Source organism: Phoca vitulina, unplaced genomic scaffold (assembly GCF_004348235.1).
Source record: "Phoca vitulina isolate PV1807 unplaced genomic scaffold, GSC_HSeal_1.0 scaffold81, whole genome shotgun sequence".
In the NCBI taxonomy this organism is placed as follows: Eukaryota; Metazoa; Chordata; class Mammalia; order Carnivora; family Phocidae; genus Phoca; species Phoca vitulina.
In genome coordinates, this window is record NW_022589784.1 from 5,743,270 (window position 1) to 5,759,881 (window position 16,612).

Consider the following 16,612-nt stretch of genomic DNA (forward strand, 5'->3'; position numbering starts at 1 on the left):
TGACCAGCAGCCAGCTAGGAACTGAGGCTCTTAGTCCAACAGGAAATGAATGCAACTAAAAACCATGTGAGTGAGCTTGGAAATAAGTCATACCCCAGTTGAGCCTTCAGATGAAATCCTAATCCTGACCATCATCCCCTTGACTGCAGCCTCATGAAACAACCTAAGCAGAGGATCTCCTAAGTCATGTCTAGATTCCTGACCCACAAAAACCTGGGATAATGAATGTGTGTTGCTTTAATCCACTCGGTTAGCAACAATCTATTACGCAGTAATGGATAGCTTCTATGTGAGAGAGTTGGAATGAACAAATAAATGAACAATTCAGAAATAAATCACAGAGTGATACAATCTATCCAAAGGACCCAAGAAGTTGGAAACATAAACAGACTAAATATTACAGGAAACACTGGAAAGGAAAGTAATTAAAGATCTAGTACCTAAAACAGCACAAGGCCAAGATGATTCTATAGCCTCACCCTGGTCTCCCCATTCCCATGACCAGTTTGGATTTTCATGTTTGGCCTATTGGATCTTGGATGGTTTCTCCTTCAGTTCTGGCCTTGGTGCCTCCTTCTGATTTTGCTGCCCCAGGCTGGCTTCAGTCCTGAAGAAACTGGATGAGCAGTCTATCCCCAGCTGCCTTTCATCCTCAACCTCCCAACAGCAGAAGGGGATTTGGATAGCAAAGCTTCATGAGTGATAGGCTCATTTCAAGGTCAGGCAGAAGAGGGGCCTAGGAAGGGGATGGAAAAGCCCCTGGGGAGTTAGAGGAGAACCCAGAGATGAGGCCATCAGGGAGGGAAGTTCTGGAAGAATGGGGTTTCCAGCAGGAAGGAGGGAGTAGTCACCCTTCTTATGGGTAGGACCAAGACAAAAATAGGTCTGTTGGTTTTCTCAAGGGGAAGGTAGTTCCTGCTCTTGGTCATTTTCATGGAGTGGTGGGAGGCAGCAGTGAGGAAAACACTTTTCCAAGAAGTTTGGTGACACCTAGAGGACTGAGGAGTTGTTGTTTTTTTTTTCTTCCGAAGATGTGAGAAGCATGCCTATGTTCCTGGAAGTCTCCCTGTTCCAAGACGTGAGGCACAGATCATCTGCATCCCCAGGAACTGAGCTTCCAGGGCTGACACAAGAGCAAACCCAGGAGCTGACTTGGCTGCAGGGCAGAACTCTGTGGTAGGGCATGCCCTTCTTCCTGGAGCAGCAGTGCCCAGGAAGGGCTAACGCTCAAGGTGAGGAAAATGAGCAAACCCGGAGGATTGTGGGGTCACTCTCAAGACCATGCAAAATGTTGGCGAGATGGAGGAAGGGTGTGGCAGGCTAGGCAGAGGTCCCAGCCAGTGCAAAGGCAAGGAGGTAAGAACGCGTGGTCTCTGTTCTCTAAACCAGTGTCGAAGCCACCTTGAGCACTGGGTGGCGCTGTCCAGCCTGGCGAGAAACCCAGCAGGCTGCCCATTCCTTGATTCCTGACCACAGCGCTCGGTGGTCTCCTCCTGATCTGTGGATGTTAGCCGAGGTTCTGGAATTCTGTTGAGTTTCTGAGAGGCCAGCCGAGCCTGGCCAACATCTCAAAGAAGGGGGAGAATGACATCTCTAAAGCTGCTGGTGTCACTTGTCTGAGCCATGGGAGGTTAAGTGGGTTCTGACCTCCTATAGGGAAAACCTCCTATCAGGTCAAAGCTTACAGGGTGTGGCAGAGTCTGTGAGCCCAGTTAGTTTGGGAACGGGCTACAAGTGGGTAGGGAAGAAAGACTTCTCGGAAGAGGTGGTATTAAAAGATGATGAGATTTGTCAGTGGAAGAGAGGTGAGAATATGAGTTGGGATGTAGGACTGGGTGTGTGTCTATGTGTGGTGCTGATGTTGAACTGGGCAGTGGAGTGAGCCAACATTTGCTCATTCCATTTGTTCCCTAGACATTTCCTGAACACCTATTTTGAGCTGGTTTCTGTATGTGGAACTTGGTCTACAGTGGGGAGACTGATCTGAAAGACAGATCCAGGAAGAGCCTGGAGGGGGCACCTGGCCTAGCCTGGGTGGGTGGGTGGGGGAGATCTAGGATGGCTTCTCTGATGCTCTTTGTGCCTGGTTCCTGGCACGAAGGTTCTAAGACCCTTGTAATTTTCTGAGTGATAAGTGTGTCATTTGTTATTTATAAGGAGCCCCTTTGGATCATACCTGAGTTTATGTTAACGAGATGACTTGGCATAGGGCCCCTCCACAGCCTCAGGGGGGTCTGGTCACCAAGAAGGCCAAATGATTAGAAGGTTGCAACTTCTGGGGGCTGGAGGTTAAACTCTACAAAAATTCTTCAACAGTAAGACTTGGTTGGCTTCCTGGTCGGTGAGGCGTCCACATGTGGGAGGCCTGTGCAGCCCAGTTTTGTGGGGACAGAGCCACCTGCATGCAGGACCCTCTGGACTCATTCTGTGCACCTCCTCATTTGGCTGCTCATCTGTATCCTTTATAAGAAACCAGGAAATGTATGTAAATGTTCCCCCTAAGTTTTATGAGTAGTTCTAACAAATTATCTGAAGGGACCTGAGGAGGTTGTCGTGGGAACCCCTGATTTATAGCCAGTCAGTGAGAGGTATGGGTGGCTTGGACTTGTGATTGGTGTCTGAAGTTGAGGACAGTCCGGTGGGACTGAGCCCTTAACCTGTGGGATCTGTAAAAACAAAGCCCCAAACGCACTAAGCCCCATGTCATGAAACCGAAGTTTAACCTAATCACAGTTTGGCTCTCTCAGAAGTGGACTCTTAGCCAGCCAGTCAGGAATCACCTGATCAGCACTAGTTAGGTGACCTGCCTTGTGGACCACTGCCCTCCCCTATGGGGCAAGGCAAGGAAGCTTGCAGTAACCAACCCACTTTTTTGCCTAGCACAATTTCTTTGTTCTTGCTTCCTTCTGTCTGTAAAGTCTCTTGTCTTGTCCAGCTCCTCAAAACTCTTTTCTATCGGCTAGATTGGATGTTGCTCAATTCATGAATAATTGAATAAAGGCAGTAAGATCTTTAAAACTTACTCAGTTGAACTTTGTTTTTTTAACAGATCTGATGCTATCTCCAGGTTGATAATATCAACACTGAGTTAAATTTGTAGGACATCCAGTTGGTGTTGGCCGAGAGTTGGAAAACAGTTTGGTGATGCTGGAAAACACTCCAAGAGCTTCCAGAAGGAGATTACACTCTGGGGGAAAGGTTACATTCTGAAGGATGAATTGTTTGAGTAGAGATGGAATAGGGTGGTGAGAAAAGGAGTGTCGCCCACTGGAGCGATTCGCGCATGCAAGGATCAGGAAGTGAGACAGAATGTGACTTCCCAGAGGAACTGAAAGTCTTTCAGCAGGACTCCCTAGCCCCAGCAGGGAAAATTGGATGGCTAGTCTGGGATCAATCACACGGTGCTCAACCCCAGGTGAAACGGTTAATAACGAACGTGGTAGGAATAGCCCATCCCGGAGAGAGTATCTTGTTTGGTGTCCCGAGGGGCTGATGTTACAGCTGTGCTGATGTGTCTGCAGATGGGAAAACCACCACCTCCTCAGGAGGCCCAGCTGGGCACGGATGGGGCAGACTTGGCCTTGGACCCCAGCTCCGCCTCGTGCTGTGCAGCCATGGGCAGGTCTCCTCAATTCTCCGAGCCTCAGTGGTCCCCATAGGTGAAATGGGTGTCACCGCATCTCCACCAAGAACGTACAAGCAATGATAACTCATTTAGGTGTTCATTTATTTCATTCATTAGTTCATTCATTTAGCAAACACTGATGGAGCGCCAGCCCTTGGTACTGGGGACACAGCGGTGAAGGAGACAGACTCAGTCTCCTCCCTCCGGACAGCCAGCCGCCCTCCATTCGCTGACATACTGTCTGTAGTGCCTTCACGTTACGGTGGCGGAGTTGAGTCATTGTGACAGAGACCGTATGACTTACAAAGCCAAAAAATATTTGCTGTGTGGCCCTTTTTTTGAACATGGTTGCCAACTCTTGGTCTAGAAAGTGACATTCTCGGGGAGACAGATAGTGGACCGAGAAACAAATTTTGAGCCTGAGTCTGGCCCCCCTCCTCCCTCCCTTGGACTCCCTAAATCTAAATCTGAGAGACTGCATTATCAATCCCCCTTCCCATTTTTTGAGCTGGTTGGAGTTTGAGGCACAGAGATAAATGAAGATGATGTGCTTTCTTGCTCTGTCCCCCAGCTCCAGCATTCATGGGCAGGGGACATAATCTCCGAACCTCTTTTTGCTCTTAGGTAAAGTGGAAAAATACTAGCTGGGTTATGGGAATTAACTGAGATCATGTCCAAAAAGCATTTAGCACAAAATCAGTGCTCAAGGAATGCTGGTCAGATTTTTACTTCTGGTTAAAATGTAGAAGGACCCAAAAGACCCTCATTTTTGTGGTGACAGCTAGAAAAAAACCAGATAAAAACCCATTCTTTTCAATAGAGCTAGTTAAGGGTGGTGATTGCAAAGAGGTTTTGAGGAGCTGGTTTTCAGGGATAAAATGAGCCCTTCATAGGTGAGTCAAGAGCAGCGGCAGCTTCCATACCAGGGGGCAGGCAGACACCAGCTCTGGGTATGGGAGGGCTTGCAGGCATAGAGAGATGTTTGGGAGACAGAGGAAATCAGCCAGTTCTTAGATGAAAAGAGCAAATGTTCAAAGTGGTGGCCACTAGAGTGTTGGAGTCCAAACCTTGTGAGGAGGGCATCTGTGCAGAGGGATGAACTGGTATGGGCTGTCGGAGCCCAAGTGAGGTAAGAAGAACCACACGACAGTTTGTCTGTCTGGTGCAAGAAGTCAGTGTCCAAGCACAGTAAGGGAGACATCCATACAGAGTAGAGGATGGTGGTGGAAAAGGGAGATTGATTATATATGGGGGAATTGATTAAATAAATAAATAAATAAATAAATAAATTCAGGATGATGGGAACCAGATTTCCCAACATCAGAGAAGGGTGTTACAAAGTTGAGTGGAAAGAAAACTAGAATGAAGCCTATTGTATTTAATTGGAGGTAGTGGTGTGAAATCATGGTTTTCAAAATATTTGGAGAAGTGTGTGTGTGTGTGTGCGTGTGTGTGTGTGTGTGTGGTGTGTTCCCATTTGTCTACTGGGAGGTCCTAGAACTAGTGATACTTCAATAACAGTGAGCACACCCAGGTCTTGGTTTCTGAATGCCATTCTCCACTTACAAGCAACCAGGGCTCTTTGGGAAAATGGCTGATTCCAGAGTTGGGACAGGGAAAGCCTGAAACATCTAGTTAGACCAGAACGGAAGTGTTGGAGAAGGTCACTGGTTGGAGAAGTTCAATGGTTGACCTGTGAGCTGGACCTGGGCACTCAGAGGCTCCTCACTCCCTCCCCAGTCCTTGGAATGTGGGCTCCACTTGCCTTCCCCATTCCCAAAGGATGCGGCAAGGACATAGCCTTGAGATAGTGATGTGGCAATGAGGCCATCTGGATGATATATGTGAATGAATCCTGTTAAGGCCTCTGTATGAACTTTTAAGATTCTGGTAGGCAGGTGTGGAGATCTACTTATCTTGCAAACACCCAAGACAAGCCTCATATGTAATTCCTTTGCTTATTAAAACTGCCACCTACTAATCTGGAGTGGCCTGCTTCTTTCTTCTTTTTCTCCCTGCCCTATGTATATGGGGACCAGTTTCAGATTTCACCCAGGGAAATTCCTGAGGTTGCAAACCAACAGGAAGGAAAACTGATTAGCAAAAAATGGATAGGCAGATGTCAAAAGGACAGAAGTCAATATGATAGGCTTCCACTGGCCAAATCAAAGACAATTTAAGCATCAAAAATATGCGGGGTGGGAGGAAAATAACATCAGCAAAAATGGCAGAGTAAATTTTGCCCTTCTATAAAAGCAATGTAATAAACTGCAAACTTTGTCAGAATCAGCATTTTTAGAACTCTGGAAATCAATCAAAATCTTACAACAATTCAGGGAGTATTTAGTCAAGAAAAACAGCTGGATCTCAGTAAAGAACAGTGAGCTCAGTGGAATTTTAACTCACTCTAGTTCTATTCCCCACTCTCCAACTCAGAAGTAGACTTGAAAAATAACAGCCCGTATTGCTGGTACTGGAGGGAGAAGAACATAGCTGGAGCTCTTGAAAATCCTCATTGCCAGACAAAAGTCATTATTTGATCTGTCTTCTGGTTCCCCAGAAGACCACACTTGAAAGGTTAGTCTTTAGTTGACCTTGTTTGAACTTGCCCAGTGCTAAAAGCCTCTCCCCAGTGGACATTTGTCAAATATTTTAACATGACAGGTGCGTGAAGTGAAGGGGCAAATAATAACCTAATCACAAGTCTCAAAAGGAAAATTTAAGGAATGAAATGTCCTTAGGGGCTTTGAAAAGTTCTGATATATCTTGGGATCTGAAAGGTCACCTGTGTGCACAGCTTTGTGCATGCTCAGGAAAGACCTGAGAAAGCCCTAAGCTCTCACTTCTGGCTGACTTTGAGGCTCTGTGAAAGTAGGAAGTGAAAGCTAAGGCAGAGCTTCAAACTTTCTGGCTGCATGTTGAAGTTGTGTGTGAACATACAAAGACCCTCAGCAGAGACTGGGAGACTTTTAGAGACGTTCAGGGAAATGCCTGTCCAACCATCACCTAACTTCTAAGCTAACTGACTAGAGATTTTAATGGGCATACATGGCAGAGAATATAGTCTTTGCAGAATTAGTGCAGAAAAGTAATTAAATAAACAAAAAACAACAACTATAACAAACAGCAGGAACAGCAAATCTTTAGGAGGAGGGAAAATCTGATTTCCATAGTTGTCATATTATTCGAAGTGTCCATTTTTCAACAAAAATATTATGAGACATACAAAGAAACAAGGAGGTATTACCCATACACAGGGGAAAAAACAGTGAATAAAAATTCTTCCTGAGAAAGCCCACATGTTGGAGTTACTAGACAAATATTCTAAATCAGCTGTTTTAATATGTTCAAAGAGCTAAAGGATATCATATGTAAGGAACTAAAGAAAAGTATGAGAACAGGGGCGCCTGGCTGGCTCATCTGGTGGAGCTTGTGACTCTTGATCTCACGGTTTTGAACTTGAGCCCCACATTGGGTGTAGAGATTACTTAAAAATAAAATCTTAAAAAAAGAGAAAAGTATGAGAACAATATGTCACCAAATAGAGAATATCAATAAAGAGAAATTCTAAAAAGGAACCATATAGAAATTCTGAAGTTGAAAAGTACAATAACTGAAATGAGAATTTCACTAGCAGGTTCAATAGCAGATTTGAACAGGCAGAAGAAAGAATCAGCAAAAACTGAAGATAGATCTATTGAGATTATCCAGTCAGAGCAACAGGGGGGAAAAAGAGGATGAAGAGGGGTGCCTGGGTGGCTCAGTTGTTAAGCGTCTGCCTTCAGCTCAGGTCATGGTCCCAGGGTCTTGGGATCAAGCCCCGCATAAGGCTCCCTGCTCGGCGGGAAGCCTGCTTCTCCCTCTTCTGCTCCCCCTGCTTGTGTTCCCTCTCTCACTGTGTCTCTCTCTGTCAAATAAATAAATGAAATCTTTAAAAAAAGGATGAAGAAAAATTAACAGACCTAGGGCACCTGGGTGGCTCAGTCTGTTAAGTGTCTGCCTTTTGGCTCTGGTCATGATCCCAGGGTCCTGGGATCTGGCCCTGGGTCGGGCTCCCTGCTCAGTGGGGAGCCCTGCTTCTCCCTTTCCTCCCCGCTTGTGCTTTCTGTCGATATCTCTGTCTCTCTCTCTCTCTTAAATAAATAAATAAATAAATAAATAGATAGATAGATAGATAGATAAATAAATAAAATCTTAAAAAAAATTTAACAGAGCCTCAGAGACTTGAGGGACACCATCAAACATACCAACATATGCATAATAGGAATGTCAAAAGGAGAAGAAAGATGGAAAGGGGCAGGAAATATTTGAAGAAATGGCTGAAAGCTTCCAAAATTTGATGAAAGTGTTAGGCTACACTTCAACATTCTCCAAGTAGGCTAAACAAAGAGATCCACACTTAGACACATATTAATCAAACTGTCTAAAGACAAAGATAAGAAAGAATCTTGAACGCAGCAAGAGATAAATGTCTCATTATGTATAATTGGTCCTTAGTAAGATTAATAGCTTATTTCTCATCAGAAACCATGGAGGCTAGGGGCGCCTGGGTGGCTCAGTCGTTAAGCGTCTGCCTTCGGCTCGGGTCATGATCCCAGGGTCCTGGGATCGAGCCCCGCATCGGGCTCCCTGCTCAGTGGAAAGCCTGCTTCTCCCTCTCCCACTCCCCCTGCTTGTGTTCTCTCTCTCGCTGTGTCTCTCTCTGTCAGATAAATAAATAAAATCTTTAAAAAAAAAAAAAAAGAAAAAAGAAACCATGGAGGCTAGAAGGCAGTGAGAAGACATATTCTAAATGCTGAAAAGGGGGAAAACCCTGCCAGCCAAGAATTACATATCCAACAAAACTACATTATTCAGCCGTAGAGAAAATGTACCGATCCCTGCTTCAACATGGATGGACCTTGAAAACCTTATACTAAGTGAAAGAAGCCAGACACAAAACTCACATTTTGTATGATTCCATTTATACAAAATATGCATCATAGGTAAATCCATAGAGACAGAAAGTAAATAGTGGTTTTGGGGTGTGTGTGAGGAAAGTGGAAATGGGAGTGACTACTTGGTGACTATGGGGTTTTGTTTTGGGGTAATGAAAATATTCTGGAACTAGACAATGGTGATGGTTGCACAACATCCATGACACTATGAAAGCACTAATTGCTACTGAATTGTACAGTTTATTTTTTAAAAAGATTTTATTTATTTATTTGACAGAGAGAGAGAGAGAGCATAAGCAGAGGGAAGGGCAGAGGGAGAGGGAGAAGCAGGCTCTCCGCCGAGCAAGGAGCCCGACGCGGGACTCGATCCCAGGACCCCAGGATCATGACCCGAGTCGAAGGCAGATGCTTAACCAACTGAGCCACCCAGGCGCCCCTGAATTGTACAGTTTATTATTTTTATTTTTATTTTTTTAAAGATTTTATTTATTCATTTGACAGAGAGAGAGTTAGCGAGAGCAGGAACACAAGCAGGGGGAGTGGGAGAGGGAGAAACAGGCTCTCCACCGAGCAGGGAGCCCGATGCGGGGCTCGATCCCAGGACCCTGGGATCATGACCTGAGCCGAAGGCAGACGCTTAATGGCTGAGCCACCCAGGTGCCCCTGAATTGTACAGTTTAAATGGTAAATTTTATGTTATGAGTATTTCATTGCAATAAAAGAAATAAAAGGAGTCTTTCAGGATGAAGTGATAGAACACTAGATGGTTTCTCAAATACACATGAAGAAATAAAGACTCCCCATAAAGGTAACTACACAGGTAAATATAAAGACAGTATAAATGTAATTTTTGTTTGTAACTCCTTTTTCTCCCACCTGATTTGAAAGACAACTGTATAATGCAGTAATTAGAAATCTAAGTTGATTGGCACACATGTATGGAGATGTAATTTGTGATAATAGCAGCATAAAGGGAGGGAAAATGGAACTATAAAGGAGCAAAGTTTTGTATACCATTAAAACTAAGTTGGTATTAATCCAACCTAGATTGTTACAAATGAAGATGTTAATAGTAATCTCCAGGGCAACCACTGAGAAAATACTTCAAAAGTATATAGTAAAAGAAACATGAGAATAAAATGATACACTAGAAAATATCTAATTAACACAAGAAAAGATAGGACTGGAAGAACTGAGGGCAAAAAAGACATAAGACATATAAAAAACAAATATCAAAATGGGAGATATAAACCCTACTTTATCAGTAATTACATTAAATAGAAATGAACTAAACTCTCCAATTAAAAGGGAGAGATTGACTGTGACCTCAGCTGCAGCAACTTCTTGCTAGACACATCTCCAAAGGCAAAGGAAACAAAGGCAAAAATGAACTACTGGGACTTCATCAAGATAAAAACTTTTGCACAGCAAAGGAAACAGTCGACAAAACCAAAAGACAACCGACAGAATGGGAGAAGATATTTGCAAATGACATATCAGATAAAGGGCTAGTATCCAAAATCTATAAAGAACTTATCAAACTCAACACCCAAAAAACAAATAATCCAATCAAGAAATGGGCAAAAGACATGAACATACACTTCTCCAAAGAAGACATCCAAATGGCCAATAGACTCATGAAAAAATGCTCAACATCACTCGACATCAGGGAAATACAAATCAAAACCACAATGAGATACCACCTCACACCAGTCAGAATGGTTAAAATTAACAAGTCAGGAAATGACAGATGGTGGTGAGGATTTAGAGAAAGGAGAACCCTCTTATACTGTTAATGGGAATGCAAGCTGGTGTAGCCACTCTGGAAAACAGTATGGAGGTTCCTCAAAAAGTTGAAAATAGAGCTATCCTATGACCCAGCAATTGCACTACTGGGTATTTTCCCCAAAGATACAAATGTCGTGATCCAAAGGGACACCTGCATCCCAATGTTTATAGTAACAATGTCCACAATAGCCAAACTATGGAAAGAGCCCAGATGTCCATAGACCAATGAATGGGTAAAGAAGATGTGCCTTATATATACAATGGAATACTACTCAGTCCTCAAAAAAAAAAAAAAAAATCTTGCCATTTGCAATGATGTGGATGGAACTAGAGGGTATTATGCTAAGCGAAATAAGTCAATCAGACAAAGACAATTATCATATGATCTCATATGCGGAATTTAAGAAACAAAACAGAGGATTATGGGGGAAGAGAGGAAAAAATAAAACAAGATGAAGTCAGAGAGGGAGACAAATCATAAGAGATGCCTAATCATAGAAAACAAACTGAGGGGCGCCTGGGTGGCTCAGTTGGTTAAGCGACTGCCTTCGGCTCAGGTCATGATCCTGGAGTCCCGGGATCGAGTCCCACATCGGGCTCCCTGCTAGGCAGGGAGTCTGCTTCTCCCTCTGACCCTCCTCCCTCTCATGCTCTCTGTCTCTCATTCTCTCTCTCTCAAATAAATAAATAAATAAATCTTAAAAAAAAAAGAAAAGAAAACAAACTGAGGGTTACTGTAGGGGAGGGGGGAATGGGGTAACTGGGTGATGGACATTAAGGAGGGCACGTGATGTAATGAACACTGGGTATTATATAAGACTGATGAATCACTGATTTCTACCTCTGAAACTAATAATACATTATATGTTAATTAATTGAATTTAAATTTTTAAAAATTTTACAGATAAAATAAATGGTCGTTGATCAATCAAAAAAAAAATCTACCTCATTCCCTGAACCAAAAAAATGTAGCCTTAGATAAAAAATATAAATTGCGGGGCGCCTGGGTGCTCAGTCGTTAAGTGTCTGCCTTCGGCTCAGGTCATGGTCCCAGGGTCCTGGGATCGAGCCCCACATCGGGCTCTCTGCTCAGCGGGAAGCCTGCTTCTCCCTCTCCCACTCCCCCTGCTTGTGTTCCCTCTCTCACTATGTCTCTATCTGTCAAATAAATAAATAAAATCTTTAAAAATATATATATAAATTGCTTGAGACTAGAATAGGGAGTTTGGAAAAAAAGAATATCCACGTGGTCACAAGCACATTAAAATGTGCTCAACATCATTAGTCATGAAGGAAATATACATTCAGATCATAATCAATACCACTTTGTACCCATTAAAAAGGCTAAAATGAAAATTAAGGGCAATACCAAGAAATACGTAACAATTAGAACAATTGTTTGGCAGTATCTACTAAAGGAGAATATGTACGTGAACACTGTAATCTCAAAATTCCACTCCTCAATATATAGCCAACAGATTTATGTATATATGTGCACCAAATAACACATTAAAAAATGTTTGTAGTATGCTCGGCAGGGAGTCCGCTTGGGATTCTTTCCCTTTCTGTCTCTCAAATAAATAAATACATTTTTTAAAAAGGTAGGGATTGACAGAATGGATAAAAAGATGATCCAATTATATGCTGTCTGCTGGGAACTCACTTTAGATTAAAAGAGAGACAGAGAGATAGTAACATGTAACCAATTGAATCAGGTAGGAAACCAGGAGTCCATACATACATAAATTGAGAGTTTGATACACACAGTTTCAAAGTGACTCTCTACAAAATACTTAGTAATTACAAAAGGGGAAAAGAGTAATTGCTTAATGTAGTGGTTAAGCAGAGACTCAGAGGTCCACCCACCTGAGCCCCACCACTTACAAGCCATGTGACCTCAGGCAGTTGCTTTCTCTCTCTGTTTCTCAATTTCCTCATCTGTCAAGCCAGATAATAACTGTATCTTTCTCCTAGGGCTCTTATGAGAACTGTTAGTCAAAGACCACCAGGAACACACCTGTGGTTGAACAAATTCAGATTTATTACTTGTTTCCACAAGGGAGAACACACCCCGTGCGGAACCGTGAGACACCTGCTAAGGGCCATCACTACTGAGTATCTGCTATTAGAACAGGCAATTTATACCCCACGGCTAGCACACAGTGTTAAACCTCAGAAGAACAGTGCGAGGCAGGGTAATGGTCCCATTTCACAGCTGAGGAAACTGAGACCCTGACAAGGCAAGGCCAATGGTGGCGGGACTAGCAAGGGGTTGGAGCAGTGCCTTTGGACACCAAGTGACCATGCAGCTCTTGCCCCCACCCTCATGTCCTCTCTACTAGTTGTGTCAGCACTTCATTCTTCCACCCACTGTTCTGGGAGAAAGCAATGTCCTGTTTCTTGTTCTTCCTGAACTGGGGAGGAATGTTCCTGAGGAGGGGCTGCCAGGGCAGCACGTGGGGTTATAAAAACCGTCATCGGGAGAGGAGCCCGAGAGAAGAGGAGAATGGCAGAGATGTGTGACTCCAAGGAGCTAGGGGACCCCGGTGAGGCTGAGCCCCCACTCAGGGGTGATGGTAGGGAGGACAGGGCTCCAGGGTCCCCGGGGGGTTGGGGGCTGGCCTCCAGCTTGCAGTCCTCATAAACAAGGCTTGGCAGGCTTCGAAGCTCAGCTGAGTGTGTTCTGTCCTGTTCAGAGGAGGAGATGTTTGGGGGCCAGAGAGTAAAGAAGAAATACATCGGACTACTCAGGAGCTCAAGGAGCTTGCCAGGTACCGAGGTGGGTGGTTCGGGGGGCAGGCATCTGGGGAAGGGGCAGCTGGGAGGCCCCCTCCAGCATGGGTGGGTGGGGCAAGGTCTGTCCCTGAGAACCTCGGCTCTGCCCATTTGCCGGTCCTGCAGGGTGTCTGACCCGGGCCCAATTGCCTCTGCTGCTTCTTTTCATCTCTTTGGGCTTCTTCATGCTCCTGGTGAGCACCCTGGTTCAAGGTGAGTCAGGGGCTGGGGGCTTGGAGTCTTGGGTCCCTTTAGGTCTTTGCCCTATCCCACAGTCCCCAGACCCACTAGGGCTTGGGCATTTGAGCTCCACATCGCCTTCTGTGTGATGGTGGGCTGGTTACTACCCGCTCTGAGCCTGTGTCCTTATCTTCGGGATGCAGCTCATCTTCCTCCACAGGCAACTTAGATTCCCAGAGAGACCTGGAAACCAGATTCGACACAGGGTCAGGCCTACAGATGGTGCTGATAAAGGGGAATTCTCTGCTCTGTTGTAGTCTCCAGGATTCAGCAATCCCTGCAGAAAGAGATGTGGGACCATCAGGAGAGCCCCAGCCAAGGTGAAGGGCTGAACGCAGGGTTCGGGGTGGGAGAGGGCTCAGGCTGTGTGACTTTGGATGAGCCACCGCCTGCCCCCTCCACCCCTTCACCCCTCCATCCCCCCCACCCCACCCGACCCCATAGGGTTGAAGGTTGGGGAGGAGACTGGATCCCTGGATGAGACCCTGGGGGCAATGTCAGGCAAGTCATTCTCTGAGTCTCAGTTTTTTTTATTTGCATAATGGACTCTTGGGGTCACTGTGAAATCTATAGATAGGTTCTCATGGGGCCCTCTCTGCACTAAGCACACACTAGGTGCTTCATAATTAAAGTCCTTCTTCCAGTGGGTGTTTCTCAGGAGCTGACACGCTCAGACCTGGAGGAGATCCTCCAGCAGCTGACCTGGATGAATGTCACCCTGGGTAAGGGTCAGACACCAAGGTCGGGAGGGAGTTTGGGGATCACATGTGGGGCTGGAACTCACTTTCTATGGCTCCCCACCTGAGGAGGGCAGAGCTGGGATCTCTCACATGGATTTTTTGGGGACTGAGCTGAGAGCTGAACTTAGGGGGTTCTCAGAGCTGATGCAGGTGCTGGGGGGCCTGTCCGCCCCACCCCCACTCTCCTCCCCAGCTGGCCTCTGCCGCCCCTGTCCCTGGAAATGGGAACTCTTCCAGGGAAGCTGCTACTTCTTCTCCCAGACCCAGAACATCTGGAAAGATGCCATCTCCGCGTGTCAGAACTTGAGGGCCCAGCTGGTGATCATCAACAGTACTGAGGAGCAGGTGGGCTGGGCTGAGTTCCCGTCTGGGGCGGGGCCATGTGAGTGTCAGCAAAAAAGCCGTCTGTCCCTCTTCTGCCCTCTGAGAGACGGAGGCCCAGGGGGTGCTGGGGCGGGGAGGTGGGCAGGGAAGGCTTCCTGGAGGAGGCCCCACGGTGGGCTTGGGAAGGTCACGTGAGAGAAGACCCCGCATGATAGGAGCCCATCTGTGGACAGAAAGGGGACTCAGCGCACTCCTGAGCCCATACGTAATGTCCTGAGCCTGTGTCCTTATCTTCGGGATGCAGCTCATCTTCCTCCACAGGCAACTTAGATTCCCAGAGAGACCTGGAAACCAGATTCGACACAGGGTCAGGCCTACAGATGGTGCTGATAAAGGGGAATTCTCTGCTCTGTTGTAGTCTCCAGGATTCACCAATCCCTGCAGAAAGAGATGTGGTACAAGTTAACACATTTCCACATGGGTGTGCCCATTAACACACAACCACAGCATACACACGCATGTGAACACATGCAACTTGAGTGAGGGCTATAGGCTGGACCGCTGGAGGTCTTTCATGGGGGGCAGGGGATAACCGTGGGGATGTGGGCAGACATGGGGCGGGTGACAGCTTGCTGCCCCTCCCCCCACCCCCGCCGCCCCGCTGCCCTTCCCCAGAAATTTCTGAAGTCTTGGAATACGAGAAATAACCAGCGCACCTGGATCGGCCTCAGTGACCACCACAACGAGGGTTCCTGGAAATGGGTGGACAACTCTCCCCTGCAACTCAGGTGACCTCCTAGAGAAAATGGCCCAGGATGCGTGCGCAGGGAAACCCAAACCGTGGGTGCTCAGACCCTGGATTGGAAAGCATGCCCAGAGGAGCTTGGTGGAGATGCAGAGTCCTGGCTCCATCCCAGGGTGGGAGAGTCTGATTCTATAAATCTAGGCATGGGCCCAGGAGTCTGCATTTTTTACTTTGCTAGAGCTGATTCTGATGGAAGGGGTGTTTGAACCCTCATTTTGAAAGCACCGCCTCTGAATCCTCACCACTCTCTGGCTGGTCCTTGGACTTTCGCTGCCCAAGGCCAGGGACCCGCTCTTCCAAAGGGGGGTATTGTGGGCTGGGGGGGTGGTCTCTGGGTGGAGTAGGGGGTTTATGGATTTGATGGTGTTCACAGCTTCTGGAAAGAAGGGGAACCCAACAACCACGGAGACGAGGACTGTGTAGAATTGTACAGCGATGGCTGGAATGATAACAGATGTAGTGCGGAAAACTTCTGGACGTGCAAGAAGCCCTTGTCCCCCTGCCCTGGATCCTGAGGGCCAATGCTCCCCCCTCCCCACCTGTCTCCAGAGATGAGGCAGCTTGGACATTCTGCTTGTTTCCCTGGCCGCATTCTTTCTGCTTCTCCCTCTGGTGAATTGCCATCCTCCTCCTGCATGGAGGTCTTTGCAATCCTGAGAGAGTGTCTGAGACCCTCTTCTCCTCTAAGGCCTGTCCCTCCATAGGCTATAGACCTCTCCCTTCTTCTGTTGATGGTCTCGACCTCCCAACTCCCCCCATGACATCTCCTTAATAAAGTCGCACATTGCATTATGTGCTCCATTGAACTTATGTCTATTTTTTAAAAAGATTTTATTTGTTTGACAGAGAGAGAGAGAGAGAGACAGCAAGAGAGGGAACACAAGCAGGGGAGTGGGAGAGGGAGAAGCAGCCTTCCCACTGAGCAGGGAGCCCGATGTGGGGCTCGATCCCAGGACCCTGAGATTATGACCTGAGCCGAAGGCAGATGCTTAAAACTGAGCCACCCAGGCACCCCAAACTTATGTCTATTTTTTTGCCACTGTTTCAGTTACTATAGTTTTATACTATATACTATACTTTATACTTTATATTTTATACTATACTATAGTTGTATATATTATGTTTGATGTAAACGAAGACATTGTTGTCTTTCAACATGTTTCTCTCTACTGCTGTGTATATCTTATTTCGCGGATACAGTTTTGAATTAATTTGTAATTTTGGTTGGGAATATACATATATACATGTAGGTATGTACATGTCTGTGTGTCTGTCTTTCAATCTATGTGTTCATTCATTCCTGAACACATCATCTCTTTATGAGGTACCTTTAAAATGTCCTTCAGTAAAGTTTTGTGACTTTCTTCATATAAATTTT

At 45.9% G+C, this 16,612-nt stretch overlaps 1 protein-coding gene across 2 annotated transcripts; it reads left to right on the plus strand.

The window, feature by feature from the left end:
• The first annotated feature begins 12,822 nt into the window (after positions 1 to 12,822).
• Positions 12,823 to 16,040, plus strand: CD209 (CD209 molecule). Of its 2 annotated transcripts, XM_032394686.1 has the most exons (8): positions 12,823 to 12,896; positions 13,047 to 13,121; positions 13,252 to 13,338; positions 13,623 to 13,685; positions 14,010 to 14,087; positions 14,299 to 14,450; positions 15,105 to 15,217; positions 15,608 to 16,040. In XM_032394686.1, exons 1-8 carry the CDS (start codon positions 12,857 to 12,859, stop codon positions 15,747 to 15,749), a joined length of 750 nt encoding a protein of 249 aa, XP_032250577.1. In that variant the 5' UTR covers positions 12,823 to 12,856; the 3' UTR covers positions 15,750 to 16,040. The 2 variants fall into 2 exon arrangements, with proteins under 2 accessions (XP_032250577.1, XP_032250578.1); XM_032394687.1 differs by lacking the exon at positions 13,623 to 13,685.
• Positions 16,041 to 16,612: the final 572 nt, after the last annotated feature.

Excerpts from the sequence above, each read along its gene's own strand:
- CD209 (XM_032394686.1), top strand. The coding sequence starts at position 12,857 with ATGGCAGAGATGTGTGACTCCAAGGAGCTAGGGGACCCCG. Across the intron at positions 13,339-13,622 it reads GGTGAGCACCCTGGTTCAAG|TCTCCAGGATTCAGCAATCC; the intron begins GTGAGTCAGGGG and ends GCTCTGTTGTAG. Across the intron at positions 14,088-14,298 it reads CTGGATGAATGTCACCCTGG|CTGGCCTCTGCCGCCCCTGT; the intron begins GTAAGGGTCAGA and ends TCTCCTCCCCAG.